At 44.4% G+C, this 16,282-nt stretch overlaps 1 protein-coding gene across 1 annotated transcript in view; it reads right to left on the reverse strand.

Annotated features, from left to right (window-relative positions):
* The window catches only part of KIF5A (kinesin family member 5A), a 149,815-nt gene that overhangs the window by 52,329 nt on the left and 81,204 nt on the right, over positions 1–16,282 (reverse strand). Inside the window, exons 7-9 of the mRNA XM_044286264.1 lie at positions 15,483–15,538; positions 4,269–4,356; positions 791–915 (exon numbers count right to left, since the gene is read on the reverse strand). Coding sequence (XP_044142199.1) covers positions 791–915; positions 4,269–4,356; positions 15,483–15,538 — 269 coding nt within the window. The remainder of the gene's footprint in view (positions 1–790; positions 916–4,268; positions 4,357–15,482; positions 15,539–16,282) is intronic.

Consider the following 16,282-nt stretch of genomic DNA (forward strand, 5'->3'; position numbering starts at 1 on the left):
GGGGCCAGCTGTTCCATTCCGCAAAATACGGAATGCACATGGATGTCATCCGTATTTTTTTGCGAATCCGTTTTTTACAGACCGCAAAATCTATACGGTCGTGTGCATGTGCCCTTAGTCTGTGTTACGTTACGTCTATTGGTCACATGGCCTTTTTGTGCAGCTCAATCCCATTCGAGTGAATGGGATTGAGCTGCAGTACCAAGCACAGCCACTATACAATGTGTGGCACTGTGCTCAGTATACTATGAAGAGGCTACAGTGCTCATTTGAGCACCACAACCCCTTTAAACAGCTGATGTGTGGAGAGTCAGACCCCAATGATGAGCTATCGATGAGTATGCTAAACATAGGTCATCAATATTTAATTCCTAGTCAACCTTTTGAGCACTTAATCAACTGTTATACTTTTTATAATGAGAGAGTCTTTTATGTTGGCTCTTCTGGCTTATCTTTCTTTTAGTATATACTTGCATTATTCATGGAATAAGAATTCTTGGGCATCTTTTTTAGAACACTGCATTAGACTGCTCCCTGTTACTCCTCCTAGCAGTTTTTAAATAAACTGACAACTGGGCGTATGTGTCCGGAGTACATTTTCACTCTGTCCGATCACTGCTGACAGTATCAGGACGTACCCCTTTGACCAGGGGAAATGGTCAACACCCTATGGTCAATATATGAATAAATTACTATAAGAGAGAAAAATACCCCAACATCATTTTCACTGAATTATCACTGAAAGGGTAACACATTGACAACCGCGTCATTGCAAGGTTACGATTCTGACCTTCTCACTGCCAGCTAAGTCAACCAAATACAACTTTCCACTCAGCTTCTGCTCCGTCTCCACATTCTCCTGCTTGATATTGATGAGGAAGATGCTGTGACTACGGGAACTGTGCTCATTCATGTCTGAAACAGACGATGGGGGTCAGTAATAGAGCATATGAAAAAGGGTAAGACAAGACAGGACTCAGGTCATGAGAAGAAGGAGCATCCATTAAAGGGGTAGTCCCATGAAAAATATTCTGCAGTTTTCAAACCAGCTCCTGGATCTGAATACTTTTGTAATTGCATGTAATTTAAAATTTAGCATAGCTACTGAGCTATTCAAAAAAATGTATCTGTATCGCACCACCTGCTGTTTATTTTTTTCTTATTTCTTTGTCCTGCTCACTGAGATGGCCGCACATGCTCAGTTTCATCCTTCAACTGCCTCCTGAGCTGTGATAGGGAGAGAATGGACACGCCCCCTGAGCTGTGATAGGGAGAGCATGTACACGCCCCTTGAGCTGTGATAGGGAGAGCATGGACACGCCCCTTAGCTGCAGACGAAAAGACACTCCCCCTGAGCTGTCAGCTTGATATAAATCTAGCAGAGCAATGCATTGGGAGATCTCTGGATCTATGTGAGGTACAGGGCTGGTTCTAGCTTTGTTAGAAAGAGATTGTCATGTACTATATGATGTCTGATTTTAATTTTTTACAATTAATCATGGGATAACCCCTTTGATGATTTGTGTTACCAATACCAAAGTTATAATGAAGGCAACATCAGGAGCACTGAGAAAGTAAAGGACAAAGAGACTCTTCCACGGTCAATAGCTTTAAATTGGTTGGAGAATTCTAACTTTTAAAGGGGCATTCCCCAACAAACTCCTCCTGGTCCCACGCTGTTTCTATAGCTCCTATATAAGTGAATGGGATCTATGGAAACAACTACAAGAACTATGGAAACAGCATAGCACAGCGTACTCCAAAGATAGATGCAGGTCCCACCTCCAGCACCTATCAGACATTTATAGTATATCATGTGGATATGTCATATTTGTTTGAGATGGGAATACCCCTTTAAGTAATTATTACTACTTATTATTATATTATGTGCATAAACGGTCAAACAAATATTACATATATAGCACTACACTTACTGTACATCCTGCATTTGAAATGGCTAAAATGCACTAGTGGTGAAGTAGTATCCTCCTAACTGCATAAGAAGAGCGAAATCATGGTATGTTCTAGGACCAGATAAGAGGAATGCAAATGAGCTCTCAGCAAGATCTAACTCTAAGGCCCCTTTCACACGGAAAAGATGCAGGTGCGTTGCGATAACATGCGCGATTTTTCAGCACGAGTGCAAAACATTATAATGCGTTTTGCATGCGCGTGAGAAAAATCAGCATGTTTGGTACCCAAACCCGAACTTCTTCACAGAAATTCGGGCTTGGGATCGATGTTCTGTAGATTGTATTATTTTCCCTTATAATATGGATATAAGGGAAAATAATAGCATTCTGAATACAGAATGCATAGTACAATAGCACTGGAGGGGTTAAAAATAAATAAATAAATAATTTAACTCACCTTAATCCACTTGATTGCGCAGCCCGGCTTCTCTTCTGTCTTCTTCTTTGCTGTGTGCAGAAAAAGGACCTGTGGTGACGTCACTCCGGTTATCACATGGTCCGTCACATGATCTTTTACCAGGTCCTTTTCCTGCACACAGCAAAGAAGAAGACAGAAGAGAAGCCGGGCTGCGCAATCAAGTGGATTAAGGTGAGTTAAATTATTTATTTATTTATTTTTAACCCCTCCAGTGCTATTGTACTATGCATTCTGTATTCAGAATGCTATTATTTTCCCTTATAACCATGTTATTAGGGAACATAATAATAATGATCGGGTCTCCATCCCGATCGTCTCCTAGCAACCGTGCGTGAAAATCGCACCGCATCCGCACTTGCTTGCGGATGCTTGCGATTTTCACGCAACCCCATTCATTTCTATGGGGCCTGCGTTGCATGAAAAACGCACAAAGAGGAGCATGCTGCGATGTTCACGCAACACACAAGTGATGCGTGAAAATCACCGCTCATGTGTACAGCCCCATAGAAATGAATGGGTCAGGATTCAGTGCGGGTGCAATGCGTTCAACTCACGCATCGCATACTCGCCCGTGTGAAAGGGGCCTAACGCCACAAGATGTAAATAGGTGCTGGATTAATTATCTCAAGGCATGCATGTTTAAACCCTTGGATTTCGTTTTTGCGTTTTCATTTTTCTTCCCAGTTTTCCAGGAGCCATAATTTTTTTTATTTTTTCCATAATGTATTGGAACAGGGAAAAAAATTCCAAATGGGGTGAAATTGGAAAAAAATACTCAATTAAGGGTGGGTTCACACTAGCGTTATGGATTCCCTTATGGCTTTCCGTTATAAAATGATTATAATGGAATCCATAAGACGGAAGGACGGATCCGTTTTGCTGCCCATAGACTTGCATTATGACGGAATGCAAAACGGATGCCTTTAAAAGGCATTCCGTTTGCTCTCCGTCCTAATAGAAGTCTATGGGAATCAAAACGGATCTGTCTGGTTCCCCTTATGCAAGATGGAAAACAAAGTCTTGTCAACAGGACTTTGTTTTCCGTCTTGCATAACGGGACCCAGACGGATCCGTTTTGTTTTCCCATAGACTTCTATTAGGACGGAGCAAAACAGAATGCCTCTTAAAGGCTTCAGTTTTGCATTCCATCTTATAACGGACTCCATAACACTAGTGTGAACCCACCCTAAGCCACAGTTTTATGAGTTTTGTCCCTACAGCGTTCTCTATGCGGAAAAAATGACCTGTGCTCTTCATTCTCTGGGTCAGTACGATTACAATAATGCAACGTATGTGTAGGTTTTTTTGTGTTTTAAGACTGAAAAAATAATCAAAACTGAAAAGAATTTTTTATTTTTTTTTTACATCGTCATAATCTCACCCCCATAACTTTTTTTAGCGTTATGTCTACCGAGCAGTGTGGGGGCTCATTTTTTAGGGATGAATATTTTTATATTTTAATAGTACGGGCATTTTCAGACGTGGCGATGCCCATGTTGTTTATATTTTGTATATTTTTTTCTTTATTCTAAAGAAAGGGGGGTGATTTTAAATTTAGAAATTTTTTTACAATTTACCTTTTCATTTTTTTTTATATCCCCTCTAGGAGGCTACAAAATACAGTACTCAGATTGATGACAACTTATACTGTATTCCCATTAGTTTATTTTGCAGATATCCTATGTTGGCTGCTGGCCAACATAGGAACTGCAGTTCTAATACGCTGGGTCTCTTCAGACAGACTCAGCGTATTAGAATGAATGACCGGCATCCCTGATCGCTGCACGTATGGATCACAACAAGCTAGATCCCCCCTCACATACAGTTCACCACTTGCGCTTTACTTCCGAAATCAGATAACCTATATCAGGCCTTACTTGTGACAGCGACATGGCGGTTGGACTTTCCTTCATCAATCACATCTAGGATCTCCTCAGGACTGGACACAAAACGCTCAGTGCAGCCCTGACATGGAAAGAAGAATGCATTAAATCTTCATTTGGGTTACAAGCAGAGTGCATGTCATTTAGGGTCCATTCACACTTCAGAATTTTTCTTTTCCAGATTTTCATTCCGCTTTTTGCGGATCCGTGTTTACCAATTGTACATCCGCATCCATTCTGTTTTTCCGCAAAACAAACGGAAGGAGGAATATATGTTGGTAGGGTATAAAAAAATAAACTCTTTCTATTTCCTGGAAACGGATCCGCATTTGACATGTCGATGATATATTGATTCATTCCACTTCTCATCGCCGTTTTGCGGACTCATTGACTACAATAGGACCACGGACCGCATTTTGCGGACAATAGTAGGACAAGCTCTATTTTTTTTGCGGATCTGAATAACTGAACGGAACAACGGAATGCGGACAGCACACTGAGTGCTGTCCGCATTTTTTGCGGGGCCATTGAAATGAATGGGTCCGCATTCCATTCCGCAAATTTGCGGAACAGATGCGGATTACAAAATACTGACGTGTGAATGGACCCTAACCAATCAGCAATAACACCAAATATTTCATTACTTGCAATAGTTTAGTACATAGTCTACATTGTCTGGGATGACATTACAGTTCTACAGCCTCAGATCTTTAAAGGGGTTGTGCAGTGCTACAATACTGATGACCCATCCTCTGGATAAGTCACTAATATCAGACTGGCAGGGGTCCGACTCCTGGCACCCCCACGATCAGCTGTTTAAAGGGGTATTTGCGCTTGTGCAAGCACTGCTTCCTCTTCAAAATTACCTGCGCATCGTCTCCTTTGCAGATAAGGCGCAGTGTAGTGACACCTGCCATGGGAACGGCAGGCAGGTAATTTTGAAGAGAAAGCAGCACTCAACTAGCGCCACTACTGATACCACTTTAAATGGCTGATCAGCAAAGGTGCCGGGAGTCTGATATTGATGATGTTTCCAGGGGATAGATCATCAATACTATAGCATGGCAAAACCCCTCTAAGAATGAAATATGTAAGAGAGGGATAATTATCTGCTGTCAAAGGGAATTCCTCATGTATTTCATTTTATTTTCAGCACTGGATATAAGTAGGTATATGTGAAAAGCTTTCCTGGAGTCGGTCATATTGGAGGCACACAGAGCTCTCCTGCATTCTCTCAATACACAGCGCACCAGGGTATTGTGCTAAAAGACAGCTACTATAAATGACAGGTCAGAAAAAGTCAATAGGCTAGTACTGTTTCTTGAAAGGGATGGAGTACAGCTCTTTCCCCAGAGACCAAGAAGCAGCAGCGGAGGTCTGCATGTATTGTGTTGACCTGCCTTATCTAGATCTTCAGCAGTACAACAGAGCTGAAATCTGTCATTAAATGCCTGTGCTCTGCTGATTCTGCCCCAGACTACACAGCTAAGCTGACATGTAAGCTGTAAGGAAACAGAAAATGTCAACCTATAGTGTGTGCTCTATTCACCAGTAAGGAAGTAAATATTTTATGATTTTTTAATGGACAGTAAGATAGGAAAAACACCAAGCATTTAGAAACTGTTAGAAAACCTAATTTCATTGCCATTTTCTGAGCATATATTAAATGACAGTCCGTGGGTCCATAATTAAAGAGGACCTGTAACCTCTCCTGACATGTCTGTTTTAGTAACTACTTGCATCCCCTTGTAATAATGATTCTGGAGCATCTATTCTTATGACTATGTTGTGCCTTTCCTTATTATTCCTGCTAGAAGTTATGAATGAATTACTAGCAGTTTGCAATGACGGTCCAGAGTGGTGTTACCAGTTGGAAGGGTGTCCCTGCCGTTTGACACTGGCAGCACTGAATGGATAATATCAGACAGTGCAGGGACACTCACCGCCCCATCTGATCCTTCATTGCAATTGCAAGTAATTAATTCATAGCTTCTAGCAGGAATATTGAAGGAATGACAAAACACAGAATCATAATAATAGATGCTCCAGAATTGTTATTACGTGGGGATTGCAAGTAGTTACAAAAAAAAAAGTCATGTCAGGAGTGGGGACGTGTCCTCTTTATAAAACATTGGTCATCATCACCCCTCCCCCCCACAAAAAAAAAGCGCAAAGGACAATTGCAATGAGGACCATGTGCTTTGTCACACCAGATGACATAATAATTTCATTTAGAGAAAAGCAGAGACATTACTATCATCGACCGACTACTTCGCATGCGATCACTAAATTGTTCTTATAGGCAATTCACTGCTCTTTGTGAAGGGCAATAATGGAGCCATGGAACAGCGTGAATAGTATTCAGTTCAAAGAACGTTCCGACTCGGAGAAATGATACTAAGTATTTTGTATTATATTTCAGCCTCGGCAAAACAGCGTGAAATCAATACTTTGGCTTTCAGCAATAATGCTCAGAATCTCTGTGCCTGCCCACATAACACTGCACAGAAGAATGGATTTTCTGCTTCCAGTAATAGGCCCCTGTCACGTGGGCACTCACTGGCTGCCCGTAGCACTTGTACAAGCCATCTGTCTGTCTATCGTTCTATATACAACTAGCTGAAGGACCCGGCTTGGCTCTGGTATATTTAATCTATTTTATTTAATGTTTGTGCGTGTCGTTAAAAGATATCGACAGTAACCATTATCACAGTGACCTCTACAGCACCCCGCCCCTTTAACAGAGACCTCCACAGCCCCCCACCACTTAACACCCCCCCCCCCAGTGCCCCATCTCCTTAAAATGGGACCTCCACAGTACCCTGCTGCCTTAACAGTGACCTCACAGTACCCCGCTGCCCCTTTAATAGTGGCCTCCACAGTCCACTCCTCCCTGAACAGTGACCTCCACAGTGGCCTGCCCTCTTAACAGTGACCTCCACAGCAGATGCCCCTTTATTAGTAACCTCGACGGTACCCCATCTCGTTAACATTGATTTCCACAATTACGCAGTGCATTGCATTCATAGTGACAGTGAGTACAGAGGCCGGACCTGTTATCAATAGGAGAGAGATTGTTTCACACACTAGTAAAATACTTTACACGCAAAGCCAGTTATGTGCGCAGTTTAGGACACATGAGGGGACACATAGGGCCATGAGGGGGACCAGCATAAGATGCTATATGTCTTATGCTGGCCCCCCTCATGGCCCTATGTGTTATAGCACAGATCCCCCATAACAGCGTTCTCCACAGATCCCCCATAACAGCGTCCTCCACAGATCCCCCATAACAGCGTCCTCCACAGATCCCCCATAACAGCGTCCTCCACAGATCCCCCATAACAGCGTCCTCCACAGATCCCCCATATAACAGCGTCCTCCACAGATCCCCCATATAACAGCGTCCTCCACAGATCCCCATATAACAGCGTCCTCCACAGATCCCCCATATAACAGCGTCCTCCACAGATCCCCCATATAACAGCGTCCTCCACAGATCCCCCATATAACAGCGTCCTCCACAGATCCCCCATATAACAGCGTCCTCCACAGATCCCCCATATAACAGCGTCCTCCACAGATCCCCCATATAACAGCGTCCTCCACAGATCCCCCATATAACAGCGTCCTCCACAGATCCCCCATATAACAGCGTCCTCCACAGATCCCCCACAACACAGCGTCCTCCACAGATCCCCCATATAACAGCGTCCTCCACAGATCCCCCATATAACAGCGTCCTCCACAGATCCCCCATATAACAGCGTCCTCCACAGATCCCCCATATAACAGCGTCCTCCACAGATCCCCCACAACACAGCGTCCTCCACAGATCCCCCACAACACAGCGCCCTCCACAGATCCCCCACAACACAGCGCCCTCCACAGATCCCCCACAACACAGCGCCCTCCACAGATCCCCCACAACACAGCGCCATCCACAGATCCCCCACAACACAGCACCATCCACAGATCCCCCACAACACAGCACCATCCACAGATCCCCCACAACACAGCACCATCCCCCATAACATAGAGTCATAAGAATAGATGCTGCAGAATTGTTATTACAAGGGGATGCAAGTAGTTACTAAAACAGACATGTCAGGAGAGGTTACAGGTCCTCTTTAATTATGGACCCACGGACTGTCATTTAATATATGCTCAGAAAATGGCAATGAAATTAGGTTTTCACAGCAGATGCCCCTTTATTAGTAACCTCGACGGTACCCCATCTCGTTAACATTGATTTCCACAATTACGCCCCCCCCCTTTAACAGTGACCTCTACAGCACCCCACTCCTTAACACTGACCTCCATAGAGGACCGTCCCCTTAACTGTGACCTCCACCGTTCCCTGCCCCCTTAACAGAGACCTCCACAGCATCCCACCCCCTTAACAGTGACCTCCACAGCGGCCGCACCTTTATTAGTGACCTCCACAGTACCTCATCTCCTTAACAGTGATTTCCACAACACCCCGCCCCTTTAACAGTGGCCTCTATAGCAATCTGCCCCTTAACACTGACCTCCATAGTGGACCATCCCCTTAACTGTGACCTCCACAGCAGCCTGCCCCTGGGGTGGCCAGAGGTCCGGTTTTAGGCCAGACATTCCGGCTTTCAGACTCCCTGCCCTCTGTCCGGCGCAGGGCCTGGACTGACACAAGGATGTCCTTTTGAACAGCTCACTCTAAGACAGCAGCACTGTACTGTCTGAGCATGAGCTGCAGGGAGAAAGTCAGCCTCCCTCCCACCCCTGCAGCTGACAAAAGTTGATTTTTACTAGGGCTGCACGATAAATCGAAAAAATAATCGAATCGCGATAATCAGCAAATGCGATATGGCGATTTGGCCGACCCGAAAATGCCGCGATTATATATAAAGGGGCCCCGCGCACATAACTGCCTTTGTGTGTAAAGTATTTTACTAGTGTGTGAAACAATCTCTCTCCTATTGATAACAGGTCCGGCCTCTGTACTCACTGTCACTATGAATGCACTGCAGCGAACGGCAGCGAGCTGGCCGGCCGGCGCGTGACTGACGTCACTTAGTAACGCTCCTGCTTCCTGAAGTGGGAGGAGCGTTACTAAGTGACGTCAGTCACGCGCCGGCCGGCCAGCTCTCTGCCGCTCGCTGCAGTGCATTGCATTCATAGTGACAGTGAGTACAGAGGCCGGACCTGTTATCAATAGGAGAGAGATTGTTTCACACACTAGTAAAATACTTTACACGCAAAGCCAGTTATGTGCGCAGTTTAGGACACATGAGGGGACACATAGGGCCATGAGGGGGACCAGCATAAGATGCTATATGTCTTATGCTGGCCCCCCTCATGGCCCTATGTGTTATAGCACAGATCCCCCATAACAGCGTTCTCCACAGATCCCCCATAACAGCGTCCTCCACAGATCCCCCATAACAGCGTCCTCCACAGATCCCCCATAACAGCGTCCTCCACAGATCCCCATATAACAGCGTCCTCCACAGATCCCCCATATAACAGCGTCCTCCACAGATCCCCCATATAACAGCGTCCTCCACAGATCCCCCATATAACAGCGTCCTCCACAGATCCCCCACAACACAGCGTCCTCCACAGATCCCCCATATAACAGCGTCCTCCACAGATCCCCCATATAACATCGTCCTCCACAGATCCCCCATATAACAGCGTCCTCCACAGATCCCCCATATAACAGCGTCCTCCACAGATCCCCCATATAACAGCGTCCTCCACAGATCCCCCACAACACAGCGTCCTCCACAGATCCCCCACAACACAGCGTCCTCCACAGATCCCCCACAACACAGCGCCCTCCACAGATCCCCCACAACACAGCGCCCTCCACAGATCCCCCACAACACAGCGCCATCCACAGATCCCCCACAACACAGCACCATCCACAGATCCCCCACAACACAGCACTATCCCCCATAACTATGTCATACCCAGCCGCATCAGCGGCTCATATGGGAAAATCCAAGCAAATAGACCTCTAGCACAATTCCCTTAAAATATTGCATCGCATATCGTTATCGCAATTTTTAGGGCCCTAATCGCAATCGCACAAAATTCCCATATCGTGCAGCCCTAATTTTTACCTTCATTTTTCAATCCCCGTTGGCTGCGGAGTGGGAGGGGGTATGGCCTAACCGGGTCGAGGGCATGGCTTAGCAGGGTTTTTAAGTCCGTCTTTTGAGGTTGGCCAGAATGGCCACCCTACCTGCCCCTTTACCTGTGACCTCCACAGCACTCCTGGTGAAAACCTGGTGTAAAACTGTGTGTATGTGGAGACTAAGAGCCTGCAAGCTTCATTGGCTGATAAGGGACATGTCACTGTGTGTATGGCAGTTGGCATATGAAAAGAAAGACCTTCAAGCTTCTATTGGCTAATGTAGGTCATGTGATAGCCTGTGTGCCAAATTTCGTGATTGTAAATGCGACGGTGCGCATTCCTTTAGCGGACATACACACATACACTCAGCTTTATATATTAGATATAATGGAACCACTGCTTCCTGTCATGTTCACATTTACGTATATTGATTTATAGTCCCATTAGACGACCAAGACAGTAGAGATCGTTCCAAATGCTTTTACTTTGAGAAATACAGGATTAAATCAAGCACAAAATACTTTTACTTAAAGGGAACCCATCCCCTGCAGTCACTGAGGGCAGGCACAGTATAGTGACAGACCCAATGTCACTTCTATTATGGCAGTTTTAGAGTACTGACATGCTGAACCCCATAGTGTGCTCCAGCACTGCGAGGGAAAGGCGTTTGATGAGATGATGGCATGCCCCCTCCGATCTCTGGTCTATGACTGAGGGGTTTCTTACCACATAGGAAAGAAACCGAACACGCATTGTCCGAAGTTGGAGAAAGCGATTCTTAATGGACTCATCTTTCTTGCAGTGCAATCATTTAAAAAAATTGCCCCCGAAGATGTACATAGCCTTTAATCCCTTAGTGACCAGCCTGTTTTGGGCCTTAATGACCAAGTGTTTTTCTTCCCTTTTTCACCACATTCCAAGAGCTATAAATTTTTTATTTTTCCATCTATATAGCTTTATGAGGGCTTGTTTTTTGCGGGGCAAGTTGTAGTTTTAATGGCACCATTTTGGGGTACACATAACTTTCTGATTAAATTTTATTACGGTAACTCTTTCTGGGAGGGAGATGGGAAAAACAGCAATATTGCCACTGCAATTTTACGGCGTTCAATTTTCGGTATAAATAACATAATAACTTCATTCTCTGGGTCAGTACGTTTTTTTTTTACACTTTACAACTTTTTTGCAATAAAACCCCTTCTATTTTTAAAGAAAAAAATGTGTTTGCATGGTTGCTTCCAAAGACCCATAACTTTTTTATTTTTCTTTCTATGGAGTTGTGGGAGGGCTTGATTTTTGCGGGACAACTAGTATTTTTCATTGGCATCATTTTGGAGTAAATGGTGCTTTTTGATCGCTTGTTATTACGTTTTTTCGGTGGCAACTAAGAATAAATGAGCAATTCTGTCTTTTTTTTTTTTTTTTTTTACAGCATTCACCGTAGGGGATAATTTACATGTTATTTATGTAATCTGGGTCATTACGGACGCAGCAATACCAAACATATGGGGAAGACTTTTTTTTTGCAATTTTTTTCATTGAAAAGTTTTACTTTTGTTTTTTACCACTTAATAGTCGCACAAAGGGACTATAACAGACAGCTTTTTGATTGCTTTTAAAAAAAAAAAGCAGCCTGCTCGAAATTACTGAAGGCTGGTTTGGGGCCTACATCAGACCATTTGCGGGGTGCCAATGGGAGACTGCTCCCTCTGTCAGCACTGTACATGCAGCGGCCATGTAAAGTGTTAAACAGCCCGGATCAGCACTCCTGCCGGTCCGGGCTGTTAGAGCAGGGCCTGAGCTCTCATGTGAGAGCCGTGTCCCCGCTCCCTTGGGGACCCATGCAGCGCTTAGGCTGGGCCACCCAAGGCCCCTTTGTGACCGCCATAAAAACACGTATGGGTGGTCACTAAGGTGTTAATGCTTTCTAAATGCTGTTAAGAACAGCTCAGGCTAGATTGCCAACCACACAATCATGTCCAGGAAATGGAATAAAAAAATCTGCAATCAGAAAATAAAAACAGATTAGAAAAAAAGGATATTTGTAGATATCTAATTTTAACTGACAGAAAAAAAACTGGCGACACATTCCCTTTAAGAGGACTTCCATCACAGACGTGGCAGACCATTGAAATCAGCGGGTTTGTCACTACGCTATACTGCTCTCTGTGAGGACAGAATAGTACTCAGGTGACAGGTTCCCTTTAAAAAAAACGTGATGTGAAAAGGCGCAACGTTCGGCAGCCCATAGACCATAGTACACCTGAAGCCCATTGCACCACTACCAGACCTGTACATAGGGCAAATGACTATGCTAATGCTATAAGTGTATATGGATTTACTGTGCAGTCATTAGTACTGGAGGAAGAATGGAGGAAATATATGTCAGCACTACAGATACCAGCATGCTGCAGTGTTAGGTAATCTAGGGGATGGCTCTAATGGATTGTTTGACTACAACTTCTGCCCAATATCTACGTATTCATCCTCTAGAAAAGTAGTCTTTGTTCTGAATATATTAGCAAGTGGCAGATCTCTTTCGCAAAGTTGATCTGCCATGTCTCATTTGTACAATTGCTGTTGGCTGCTGTCGCTGAATAGCCACAGATCATGGCAGGGAAGACTCAGCGTGTGTCATCCTTGTTCAAAGAACGTCCATATGAGATCCCTAGTGTATAGCCGGCCTTACTGGTGGTTCGGTAATCCGTACTTTATAAGTCATTCTGCCTTGCTATAATAGAATTCAGCTCTCCATGCACTGACTTCCTGCTAATGGCAATGGGCTTGTGTTAAAGGGGTTGTTTCATGTAAAAAATATTCTACAATTTTCAAACCAGCTCCTGGATCTGAATTATTTTATAATTGCATGTAATTAAACATTTAGCATAGCCACTGAGTTATTCAATAAAAGGTATCTGTATAGCTCCACCTATATTTTTTTTTTTCTTTTTTCTTTGTCCTGCTCACTGAGAAGGCCGCACATGCTCAGTTTCATCCCTCAACTGCCTCCTGAGCTGTGATAGGGAGAGCATGGACACGCCCCCTGAGCTGTGATAGGGAGGGCATTGACACACCCCTTGAGCTGTGATAGGGAGGGCATGGACACGCCCCCTGAGCTGAAGCAGAACAGACACTCCCCTTGAGCTGTCAGTTTAATATAAATCTAGCAGAGCAACGAACGGGGAGATCTCTGGATCCATGTCAGGTACAGGGCTGATTCTAGCTTGGTTAGAGAGAGGTTATCATCTACTATATGAGGTCTGATTTTTATTTTTTACATTAATCATGGGATAACCCCTTAATACACAGCAGCAAATCTGAGAAGGTAGAGCTAAAGGGAGAAGAGAGCAAACCAACGATGAGACAGAAGGCATGTCTTCTCTACTTCTCTATGAGAATGACGGCCTCTATTGCTCTCTATTGGTCTTTAGTTATCTTCTAGTCGAGGAGAAACTGATTATGGATGTTTTCATCCATAGCCAATTTGTTGCAGAAATTTATTCTAAGTCTCAAGTCCCTCGTTCCTCCTCACTTTAATTACCATCATGCATGTCGCTTCCGTTTCATTCAAAATCTATAAAATTAATGGAACTAGCTGAGCATGACGCTTATTATGTTGTGGATTTTTGCCTCTCAAAGTGTGAAATCCATGGTGAAAATTAGCTCTAATTCCACATGATGACAGGGATGCTGGGGACCTGAAAATCCTCAAACATTTTTCACCTTTTAAAATGCCCCCAGATGAAGTATGATTAAGTAATTTTCTGGAATTTCTCTCTAATTCAGAACGGTTTTATTAATGAGATTTTAATGAGAAGACTTTTGGGAATAAACCGTTAGCACAGGAGAAGGGAGGCCCGGCAATGAAATGTTTCTCTTGCTCCCAACATGTGCATATAGCATTTTCGTGCAGCCACCACTAGGGGGAGCTCAGTGCAAAAAGATATGTACAGCTTCCGTTGCAAATTCCTGTGTGCTAAGCTCCTCCTAGTGGTGGCTCCAAGCAAACAGTTTTGTAACATGTTTAAGGAGGAGCAGTGATTTAGAGATGCACGTTGAAGAATTATCAATGTATTTATACCAGCTGCATGGCAAAAATGCATTGAGAAGTATAGGGTGCAGACTGAGCGCCATATATATGAAGCACCTATTCCACTTTTACCAACATAGAAATCTGGGATGTTGAGCTTTGTGTGTCCCTGTTGCCAATGAGTATTTGACACATGCATACTGGAAAGCTTGGAGGAGAATGGGGGGAAGGGGGGGGGGGTCTATACGCCCTATGAGATCTGTGTACGCCCCTGTGTATATGTATTACAAAGATAAGCGTGCATATGTTATATGGCTTAAACTGGGCCTGTCTTTTTTTATGATATACAGTACAAGTATTAAAGGGATTCTGTCACCAGATTTAACCCTATTAAGCTAGCTGACATTAGCGATGTGCTAATGTCAGCTAAACCTAACTAACGCCAAACATCTAACTTTTATAATATGCTAATTAGCCTCTAAGAGCGGGGGGAGGTCGTTGTTCCTGCTCCTAGAGGCTCTGTTTTCCCACCTTTGTCGCCTCCCTCCAAGTCCTGATTGACAGGACCAGGCAGCGCACGCATCTGTCTGCCAGCCCTGTGCTCTGGTGAAATCTCGCGCCATTCAGTATTCGGCACAGGCGCTGTGAGGGGAAGACGCTCGCAGGCTGCCAGCTTCCCCATAGCGCCTGTGCCGAATACAGAACAGCGCGAGATTTCACCAGAGCACAGGGCTGGCAGACAGATGCGAGCGCTGCCTGGTCCTGTCAATCAATACTTGGGAGGGAGGCAAAAAAGGTGGGAGAACAGAGCCTCTAGGAGCAACGCCCCCCCCCCCCCCCCCCCCCCGAGGCTAATTAGCATAATATAAAAGTTCGATTTCTGGCGTAACGGGGGCATAGATAAAACTAGGAATAGGCTAGTTAGGTTTAGCTGACATTAGCACATCGCTAATGTCAGCTGGCTTAATAGGGTTAAATCTGGTGACACAAACCCTTTAACTCAGCCGCCAAACAGCAAGAAGATCAAAAGAAGAGAACATGCAGTGTCCGCTCTCACCTTGACAAATGGAACGCGGTTCTTGTCTTCATGCACGGAGAGGTTTGTTTTAGACACTGGAAAAGGAAGGAGAACGGATCGATTTTCAAAAGCATAAAAAGAAAATCAATACTGTCTGTCAAATAATTTACCCAACTCATTTCACCCACTAAAATTAAATATATTACAGGGCAGGCAGAGCTACAGATGCACTTAACCTCCTAAGAAGGTCATTGTGGTAACCGCCTTTATTATTAGGCAACATCTTAAAAAGGGGTTTCTAGAATTAGATAAAAGGCTCTGCTTCTATACCCAGAAATAGCGCCACTCTTGTCTATGTGCTATGTAAGGTATTCCAGCTTAAAAGGGTTTTCCAGGACTTAGATATTGATAACCTATTCTCAGGATAGGTCATCAATATCAAATCAGTGGGGGTCCGACATCCGGCACCCCTACCAATCAGCCTACGGCACTAGACGGGTGGCTTAGTCCACTATGTAGTATCCTGCGCAGGCGTACTGCAGCTCTGCTCAGTGCCCTGTGTCTGGCTGTAAAAAAAACTGGCTGATACAGGAGCCTCCCTGCTGTGCCCTATCTGCAGTAGGACATGCCCCACCCTCCGTGCTAATATCCACTCAGTCATCCACCAGCCGAAGATGGGGCACATGAACAAGAGATCACCCCCTGTGTCATCTGCAGTCTTTCTACATAACAGTTTGTGTCAAAACTCAAAACATGCACAATATGCTGCAAACAACATTTCGTGTTTATCATTCCTTTCTAGGGTTAGTGATATAAAATGATGATTGTCCCTAAAAATC

The sequence above is a fragment of the Bufo gargarizans genome, chromosome 3 (assembly GCF_014858855.1).
Source record: "Bufo gargarizans isolate SCDJY-AF-19 chromosome 3, ASM1485885v1, whole genome shotgun sequence".
In the NCBI taxonomy this organism is placed as follows: domain Eukaryota; kingdom Metazoa; phylum Chordata; class Amphibia; order Anura; family Bufonidae; genus Bufo; species Bufo gargarizans.